General features: G+C 33.1%; 1 protein-coding gene across 1 annotated transcript; it reads left to right on the top strand.

The window, feature by feature from the left end:
- The first annotated feature begins 2,878 nt into the window (after positions 1-2,878).
- LOC132300662 (uncharacterized) lies at positions 2,879-7,607 on the top strand. Its single transcript, XM_059797843.1, has 6 exons — positions 2,879-3,276; positions 4,100-4,188; positions 5,430-5,601; positions 5,727-5,883; positions 5,960-6,151; positions 6,286-7,607. Exons 3-6 carry the CDS (start codon positions 5,453-5,455, stop codon positions 6,337-6,339), a joined length of 552 nt encoding a protein of 183 aa, XP_059653826.1. The 5' UTR covers positions 2,879-3,276; positions 4,100-4,188; positions 5,430-5,452; the 3' UTR covers positions 6,340-7,607.
- Positions 7,608-10,772: the final 3,165 nt, after the last annotated feature.

Genomic DNA, 10,772 nt, shown 5'->3' with positions numbered 1-10,772 from the left:
CAACTATATAGTAATATTACTACTACCTTATAATATTACGTATTTACATATATATGTAACTATTTACAAATATAATATAATTATATATTTATATAAATATATATATAACTGAATCCTCCTTATCATTATTAATTAGAATAATAATAATAATAACCTCCAATACCCATGGGTCGTAACCCTTACCCATGTAGATCCATCCTAGTAGTTCATGTGACCCATTTATTTGGTCCATTATTACAATCCAAATCCAACTCCATTTTTAAATTAAAATTAAAATAAAACAATTAATCATTTACAACTAACAAATAATTGACAAGAAACTTCACACAATTAAACAAACTTCGCACGTTAATAATCAATTAAAACACACAATTAAATTACATATTTCAAATAAATAATGAATCAAATAAACTCAAATAAGCAGTTAAAACAAATAAACATATAACATGAAGCCACATAAGCACCTAAAATACAATAAAATAAATAATTAAATCCCTTTTATATCCTTTTGAAAACTAGGGGTATTACCGAACCTATAGTCACACTTTGAACATAGACGTTGGGCGTCATGAACCACATAGATCGGTTTATATTGATTTGAAAAAGTATTAAAACTTTAGGTTATACGCATGTTCATTTCCTACGAGTAACTTTGTTTACTCACCTTAGTTGTTGGGATACTTTTCAGGTAATGAGACCTTATTTTGGGATGCACAATATCCCTAGGTTGGCATGATAGCTTTGGATGCCCTTTTTGTGTAAATTTCACATGCATGCAAGTGTTAGCATGCTATGTTTTCTTTTAAAATTTTAATATACGTTTGGTTTCAACATATTGTTTTTACCTTGAGAAATGTAATGTGTACCTACGTACACTTTTTGAGACTCACTATATATGTATAATATGTGTCCTAGGGCCAAATGCCTTTTCGTTTTCATTTATGTGCCTTAATTCCGTATTTTACTTTTAAAGGCAATTCTATTGATAGTAGAGGCTTGACATGTCTTATTTTATGTTTGGCATATTTTGAGGCCGTGGGCCATTCTAGCATGCTTAAATATGCATATTACGTTTGTGTGTATGTTTACTTTTGCACACAACCTCATAATTGATGAAATGGGCACTTTGAGTCTTATGCATTTGCATTTTTCGCAAAATAAGAGTAGAAGGGCAATTTGGGTATTTACCTTGAAAAATAAGCTTTGATCTTGACATGGTCACTTAGAAAATGTGATTTTAGGGAGGGTCACTTCACAACTTTTTTCCAAAAAACATTGTATTGGTCTCGAAAATCCCGCGTTAATTTAGATTTTCTGGTTTAAGCCTCTTTTGAAATTTTAGAGCATGTTACTATTCATCAACTTTTTTTTTTTTTTTGAAAAACATGTCGACCGTTCTGAAACTTTCGTTGGCCTTGTGGGTATATTTTAGGGCTGCATATTCAATTTAGTTGTTTTAAAAACCACCCGAACCCCCATTTTCATCTCCTTGGCAGCAACTCTACTATTTAGCGGGTGCCTACAGGATTTGGTGTCCGCCGGTAGTGTTGGCCTTGGCGGGTGCCTGCTGCCTTTGGGTCATTTTTGGTAGCCTTGTTCCACGAACTTGTTTGGACCAAAACTCTTTCGTCCGGACTACGAATCAAGTGATTCTTGAGTTAAACCCTGTTAATTTTTCATTGTCTATCCAATGGTGTGAATGGTAGCATCTATCTCTATATGAAATGACCATTTTGCCCTTAATTCATTTCTTGTCGAGTTTTGAAACCCTAGTTTCCGCACTAGTCTCATTTAGTTTCGTGGCTTCGTGGGGAGTCATTTTGGTGCCTTAGGGATGACGTACATCTCTAGAGGACTTGTTTTATCTTTTGGTTCCACATTTCAGATCCGTTATCGGGTCAAGTTTCGGGTCATCATTGACGCACCGGGTTTGTAAAACTTAGGCCGTCACAGGTTATAGGGTCAACTTTCTGGTCATCATTGACGCACCTGATTTGTAAAACTTGGGCCCTTACACCATTGCCTTCTTATGGTCTTGCACATAAGGGAGGTGCTACGAAGAGTTGATTTGAGTGTATCTTTGAACTGACTGACACTATCCATACTTGTATGTAGGGAAGGCAATAACTTTAGGTCAACAAGTTCAATACGTGTGTCTCTCGAGAGTTTATATCAGACTACGGTGTTATTTGATAAAATTGAAAATTAAGCACTGAAAGTTTTAAGTACTGAATTTAAGTGCTGAATTTAGTAATTTGAAAACTTTTCTGATAAATGTCTTAATTTTAAATGCTGAATTCATTAACATTGTTTGTTAAAAATAAAAACTGAAATTTGAAAGTGATACAGATTACATTTTGTAGTGAATTTTTTTACATATTTTATAGAAAAAAACACAAAGGATAATAAAATAATCTATTAACACACAATAAGATAAAATAATGAATAATTCATTTTGCAATTCTTTAATTACAATGAATGATAAAACAATGTGAACAAAAGAAAATAGCAACGATATAGAATAAAACATAGAATACTCTCAATAACAGAACATTAACATAATAACATAAATTAAGAAATGAAAACAACAATAGTAAAATAGGTAAAAAATAGACATATATTCCTTGCGTTAATTAACTACAACAGATTAGGCTTTTACCAGCGCTTTTTAGAAAAGTGCTGGTGTAGGTGTAATCATACTAGCACTTTAACAAAAAGCGCTGGTATAGATGTAATCCTACTAGTGCTTTACAAAAAAACGCTGGTATAGGTGTAATCCTACCAGCGCTTTAAGAAAAAGCGCTATAGCACTTGTAATAGTACCAACGCTCTTAAAAAGAGCGTTAGTAATGGCCTTCCTTTCCCTCCTCCTTTTTTCCCCTTCCCTCCAATTTTTCTCTTCCCTCCACTTTTTCCCTCCCTTAACACTATATTCCACTTTCCCATTTCCATTTCATTTAGCCCTAATTCATCCGTCTCCCCTTTTGGTTCGTCCCTCAGTCTTCTCTTCCTCTTTGCTCTATCTCGATCTCTCATTGCTCGATCTCCATCTCTCATTGCTCGATCTCCATCTCAGCTGCAAGACTCCTCTACCCTATCTCCATCTCTCACTGCTCGATCTCCATTTCTCAGCTGAAGCACTTCTTCAGCTCATCGTAGGCTCTCTCTACCATCACCACCATCATCCTCCCCTTTTTTCCACCTGCGTTTCAGAGTACCTCAAATTCATATTCTCCCTTCCCGTCACGGATCCTACTCATCCTCTCTCTCTTGGTGGTAAATACTCCCCTTTCTCTCTCTCTTTCTCTCTCTCTCTCTCTCTCTCTCTATATATATATATATATATATATATATATATACACACACACTATACATGTTTGCTTTTCTTGTTCTTTAATAAAAGAAACAAAAAATTAGAATCTAGGGTTTGTAACACAAGAAATGCTGGATATGTTGTTATTTAGCCAGATATCTGAAATTAGGGTTTGAAACGCTAGGAGCGTCCTTCGTTTTCTTGTAATTCATCTTATATATATGCATGTATAGCTAGAGAGAAATGAATACCATATAGATTTATCAATTTGTTGTTGAGTTGCTGATTATTTCCTAGAATCCGAATCTACCCAAGCTTCTGTGAGTATATATGACTGATAACTAATTACATTTCACACAAACAATTAGATTTAGGTGTATTAAAAATCTCAATTGTTGTTTTAATGATTTGTATTATGATCCTTATATGAGTTTATTTATTTATTTATTTATTTTTATTTAAGTATATGAATTTAACTATGAGTGCTGTTAGATACATGGGGTCACAAAAATCTTGAACAACAAATTTTAGCCATTTTAGTCCTAATGCAAGACAGCAATGCCTTTCATCTATTGATGCAAAATTAGTTGGCTATCATTGATGAAAAGTAAGTCAGGCGGCATCAAACTTTTAATTACCTTAATACTGAAGTGCTTTGGGTAGGGTTCTGTTGAAATGCAGAGCTTATCTGGTATAGTAGTTGTTACATTGCATGCTTAATACCAATAATTGAATGGGTTGGAATTCTGAATATGGAAAATTTCTCTTCTTGCAAGTCTAGTGTAGATTTTCCGTCAGCTTATCAAGATTGGGTGGCGACAGATCCTCTTGATCTTTTCTAAGCTCCGACTCTTAAGGTGGAATCAAATCTGAAGGTGCAACTTCATTTCTACCTTCCATCTTTTCTATGTTCTTACTCCCGGCGTTGTTTTTAGTTCTCTTTTAGGTATCATTCAAGTTGAATACACAATGCTGAGAATATATTTGTGTGATGAGGTGGCTGAATTTTTTTAATTGTTGAACATACTTGTGTGACAATTGAAACCCATATAGATTGAAAAGGAAATGTTGTGCACATGTCATGTAGTAGCATATCCATTTTCTTACTGCTGTATTATGTTGCATTTCAATGAAAAACAATATATAGTTTTTTTAATAATCAATATCCACATGTGCATATGGGTGTTTGGGGTATATGTAAATAATTACTTGGGCTGCTAGGTAGTTGGTTATATTAGTTCCTATTTTATGCTATGTTCGGTAGGGGGGATGGAGAAATGGATGGAAGTGAAGAGAGCGGGGATGGAAAAGGCATCCGGAGGGTGTGCATCCTGCCTTTTTTTAGGTTAAAACTTGAAAGGAAGGGAAGCAAAGGAATGGTCTATTATTTTACTCATAAGCCCTTAAAACTAAATATATATAAATTACTACACTTATAAATGAGGGTACTAGCATCTTTTCAATATGCTAATAGGTTGTAACTCCTACTCCTAACATATCTTTTAATACCATTCTAACTCCTATTGGATCATCCTTAAAACATTGAAATTTGCTGCTATCACATACCACCTTCTTCAGGTTAGATTAGTGTTTTCATATAATATTTGGTTTCTTTTGTTGTCAAATACAATTTTGTTCTCTTGTTTGCCTTCTACTTGAACAAAAAATTATGTTTTTGTATGCTATAAGACACTGAGCTTGCTATGTTATTGTAATTGCTGACAATATGACCACTATAATTCAGCCTTTGTCTCGGTTTCCTTCGTAGCTTTGACAAAATATTGCAGTATCATATTTTGTAGCATGCACATGTAATATTTCATCTTTAGTATCATATTTTGTAGTATGCATATGTACAATTCCCATGAAAACTGATTTAGTTTTTTTGTGTGCTTATTTATTTTTAATATGTTTCGATCTATTCTTGGCACATTATTGTATAAGTGGAAAACAGAATGGTTTTAAATAATTTCCATTGGACAACCAAAAACGCCCTAAAGTTTTGAGGTATTTGTTATTTCTTTTTATTGGTTTTACTTGGATTGTGCACCGCCTCTTTTTAACAATTTGATTGCATTCTCTTAAATGAATTCTCACTTTTTGTTTGCTTTTACAGGAAGGATAAATAATAAGCTAACAATGAAACGAACAGTTAGTGAAGTAGAAAAAGTGAGTGAACAAAATACCGAAGCTTCAACTTCAAAATCATCACAACCACCGCCGAAGAAGAGACAAGGCCTGACACGATGCAACAATGTCGTAAACGCGACAACTTTATTACCATTAAGGTACATATATATAGAGATCATCTTATATAGTTTACATAATTAGACTATATTCACTATGAAGGAGAAAAAAGGATTTCTATCTTTATTTTTGTACTAAACATCTACAATTGTTAATTTTTGTTTAGGGTTAATAAGTATGGACAGCCGATCGACGTTGGAAGTGGTACATATACTAATTATTTGGGAACACTTGCCCGAAAAGGTAAATTAGCTCATTTGTGCTGCAAAACTTGGTGGGAGATGCCTAAACGGCTAAAAGAGGATATGTGGAACATTGTAAAGGTAAAACCCTTCAATGACATTAAAATAATGTTAATGAAAAAAGTGGATGAACATGCAACAATTATCACATTTTCAGGGAAAGTATGATGTGGGAATCATGTCAAAACAGTGGACATTATCCTTCATCGGAATAAAATTGAGGGGGTACAAGTGTGAATACTACTCGGTTATGGATACAGATGCAGAAAGATTGGCAAACCCACCACCTGATGTTGAAAAGGAGCATTGGGAATTTTCGGTTAGGCATTGGGGTATACCTATGGCAAAGGTAATCCTCCATCTATCACAATGTTTTTTGAAGTCAAATGAGTTGAATTTATAGTTTACCTACTTTCAGCTATTATTTTAGGTGGAATGTTCTTTACTCAAAGAACGTTTACTTTTTGTCACAACTTTTTGTAGGAGGTCAGCAAAAAGAATAAAGAATGTCGTGGGAAGCAGATAATGATTTCATAAAACTCTCTCTCTCTACACACTGGTCTCTCTCTAAAACTCTCTCTACAAACTGTTTCTATACACACTAATCATTTCCAATCTGCTAAAGTTGGGTAATTTTCTGTTCTAATTTTTGGGTTTTAATTTTATGTGTTGCAGTTTATGTGTTTTAACTTCACCAATATTCGTTTATGTGTTGCAGTTTTTGGGTTTTAATTTTAGATCCATTGACTGATAATATTGATTTTTTTGTTTTTGAAATTTTAGTGAACTTTAAAAAATAAAAAAAAATAAAAAAAAAAATCTGTCTCTCACTTCACTTCTTATTTTTGAGCATTTCACTTGAATGCTTTGACTTATAGTGACACCAGTTCGTTCTTCATTTCCTATGACATAGTGCAATGTTGATATATTGTAAGGGACAATGTCTCTAAACTAGTGAAGTTCATTGATCTTCCCAAATTCCTCAGAAAATTTCTCATAAATGTTATTAGTCTTCTAGATGCCACCATATAAAACTTGGACTTGTTGTAGTAAACAAAAGATAGATTTAAGTTTTAGATAAATTCACATCAAAAGGCAAGTAATTTCTTGCATTTGGACTAGAAATTTAAAAAATTGAGTCCATTTTTCACCGCTGCTCTTTCACATTAGTCCAGAATCTCCCTCCATTCTGAAAGTCAAATATACCACCCAAATGTTGGACACGTTTAATTTATTTTCTATACATTCATTATTTTTTTTATTTTTTTTATTTTGTAGGAAAGCATAAAAGAACTTCAAAAAAGTTATTCTGACTCGCTTATTGGCAGTTCCAATGATTTGTTCTCCATTGTGAGGGGAGAAGAGAGAACTGGTCGTGTGCGGATGCTTGGCTTCAAGCCTACACCAAACGATGTTTGGGGGCCCTCTCCTAGTAAAGCTGAACTAATTAATAATGCCAAAAAATCTGATGGGGAGGCATGTGCTGTACGTGTAGAGTTGCAGGAGACTATTTCAAAAATGCAAGCCGATTATGACAAGAAGTTGGAAAATTTACGAGCCAACTACGACGAAAGGTTGGAAAATGCTACTGCAGATGCAACAACAAAATTATAGTGGACAGGTATATTTATTATTAGTTTTACTCTTTACTAAATATATGCTTACTTATGCCAAGATTTCATGTATTTTGTTTTGTTATTTTGAAGGGTTCTAATTCTTTAAATGCTCCTCGTAGAGTATCCCCAAATTCATTTTCTAGTTGTGATGCCAATTCAATGAAGGTTATGAACTTTTAATTTCTCTTATATGTTAAATTTCTGTTTATTATAATGTGCGCTTAATGAATTTATAAAAAATGTTGGGTAATTCAAAACAAATGGGCAAGAAGACTTGTTGAAGTTGAAGCTGAAGATGGGGTCATGGTAGTGCTTTCTGAATTTCCTTCGCCATGGATGGGTTATTTTTGAAAAACTTGTACTACATTTGTCAAAAAAAATTAATTCTTTTTGTGTGACATTTAGTAGCTTTATCTGGACAATTTGGATGGTATTTTCATATTGGTAGGTTAACTTGTGGTTGTATTAGTATACATTTTGGCTTTTTGGTTGACATTTACAAGCTTTATCTATTAGTAGTCAATTTCGATGGTATTTTTCATATTGGCAGTAGGTTAACTTGTGGTTGTATTATGTAAAAATAATTTGGATGGTATTTTTATATTGACTTGTGTTATATTGGATGACATTTAGTAGCCGTAAAGATTTTTTTTTTTTTTTCAAAAACAATTAAAATATATATATATATATATATATATATATAAAATGACCCTTTACTAGCGCTCTTTTAAGAAGCGCTAGCATAGGGGTGGAGGAAAAAAAAAATTAAATGACCCTTTACTAGCGCTTTTGCAGAAAGCGCTGGTAAATACTCTATGCCAGCGCTTCTGGAAAAGCACTGGCAAAGGCTACCGACACTGGATTTACCAGCACTTTTTAAGACTTTTACCAGTGCTTTTGAGCGCTGGTAAAAGTCAGAACTGTTGTAGTGATTTGAAATGATATTTATGTTTGGTACAATTGGTGAATGCAAACTTATTGTGTTTTTTTTATTCATTATGGAATTGAATGTGTCCAATTGATTGCAAGAGATATTTGTATGTATGTGATTGTGATCAATACAATAATATAAATAGTAATCATAAATAGCTCATAGTCGGTAATTAATGATGAAGTTTTAATTAACTAAGATTTGAACCGAATCCGCGATGGGTTAAGATATATTGCGAGAGCTGTCGTATGTAATTTTTCTCTATCATTGTCATGTCATTTGACTCTTAAGTACAAGAGAAGTATAGACTCTTTTATTAATTAATGATTACTTTGATTTAATCGAAGGATTTCATGGGATCCCGTGACCGACACTTTGGGTAATTATGTAATTAATAGTTAGAGGGTTATATTATTTTCAATATTTACATTATTGTTATTTGTATTTATTTTGTATTAATTATGGTTGATTACAAAGTAACTTTGAATGCCTTTGTGTGTTTTAGATAAAATAGTTTTTATGTATTTATTTACTAAATTATTATTTTTGCCAAACAAATGTTTTATTGTGATCAAACCGGAAAATAATCAAGGAATTAAAATACATATATTAATTGTGCGGTCGAATTGATGGCTTTAATTATCCGATAGCTAATTATGCATAGAGGAGTCAAAGTGCAACATTGACTTAGTGGTTATTTACTATTTGATTGGAGATCAATTAATTTCTTTTAGTGGAGTAGAAATTAATTTATGAATTAATTGAATTGCGTTAATGGTTGTTGGACCGGGTCAAGAATTATTAATACATTAGAGCCAAGAGAATAGCAAGCCCAACAGATTCTCAACAATAACCCAACTTGATATTAGAGGCCCATGAGGATTAAAGTTATCACTTTTATTTGTAGAGATTAAGAATTATTATTTCCACTCATTGTGTCTATATATACATGTATGACATGTATCATTAGTAAGCCTTTGGGCACCATTAGAGTGTGAAACAAAATACTTTTTGCCTTTACAATTTGGGTTTGAGTGTACTCATTTTCAAAGAGCTCCCATAAGCTATGCCTCCAAGGTCATTCATGAAGGCATATTAGTGTTTCCTAAAGGCAAATCCACATATAAGGAAGAAGCAGGCCTAAAGATTGTAGATCAAGCTTCTGTAAGTGAGAACATTCACTTTTGTGGAGATTTGTGACATTTTCTCGAACCTCTTTGTAAGTTTACTAACTCTGTGATGAACATTATCTTATTCTTGCACTAAACTTGCTTTTAGAGATGAATTAAGGTCCAAAGATTAAAATCCCTCTTCTTATTTTTGAAAAATATCCATTTCCCTAACAAATGTAACACTTAATACTAACTATCATAAACTACTTTAATTGTGTCATTTCCATGTGATATTCCTTAATTATTTTCTAATTTTATCTGAGTAACAAGGCTCTTTGAAGTCTTCTATTCATTTCACTTTTAAGTGTGTCCTTCAATAGGATATTCCAATTGTAATGTTCAACTTGGTTTTTTTCATGGGATTTTGTTCATCATAAAATCCTCCAAGGTTAAATGTGTTTGATTTTATGCTTTGCAAGGTTTTTTAAGCTATTTTAATAAACAATGTAATGGATTTTGAACTATCATTAATCAAATGGGAGTTTTTATTTTAGATTTGTATTTATTGTTCCTAGACAAAAATGGTTCTATCAATGTACAAGTTGTGAGAGAAACTAAACAGGCAGTTTTTATACTGCCCAAGATGAGAAGTACTGCCAAGAAGCACCTGAGGTCCAAAAAGTTGTGTCAAACGGTGATTTGAATGGAAATTAGGTTGGTACAATTGACAAAGACGATTCCAGATTTGGTGATGATGATGTGCATAATGGAAGTCCAATGTCTTCTGGAATAATTGGATTGATGTTTGGTGAGAAAGATAATTTGTTCACACTATATGCTTCCTCAGACTGGATTTTGAATCATGGTTGGAGCACATATGTCATTATAGAGTTGGAAAGTCTCGTGTTCAAAGTTCAAGGATTACCCTACATACGTCGACTGGTTCCCAGTCTTCATTTATCTTCACTTCTTCTTCCCTTATAACCAACCCCGAGCCGCATGACGATGCAATGGTGCACTATAAACCATACGATGATGTATTAATTTTATCTTGACGTATTGCAGTAGATGACATCGGGTTCAGTTAAGAACCCGAATAATGATTCGGACCCCCAGGTTCGGGTTGTTACATTGTTATAACGCTTTAGAATTCAATTTTACTCCTCAATCCTTATAGAATGGTTGCTGGAAGAAAAGGAACACTCTGCGAATGCTCTGTTAACGTCATTCTTTCAAATCTTAAATTTGTGAAGGCAAAACTCTGATCAATCTTTGGAATATGAACTAGACTTTGTAAATCCCTTGATCAGA

Source organism: Cornus florida, unplaced genomic scaffold (genome assembly GCF_030987335.1).
Source record: "Cornus florida cultivar Cherokee Brave unplaced genomic scaffold, ASM3098733v1 CherokeeBrave_3.0.0_Hap2_Chr03, whole genome shotgun sequence".
In the NCBI taxonomy this organism is placed as follows: domain Eukaryota; kingdom Viridiplantae; phylum Streptophyta; class Magnoliopsida; order Cornales; family Cornaceae; genus Cornus; species Cornus florida.
Note: the sequence above shows the minus strand (reverse complement) of the source record. Positions and strands in the feature narration are given on the sequence as shown.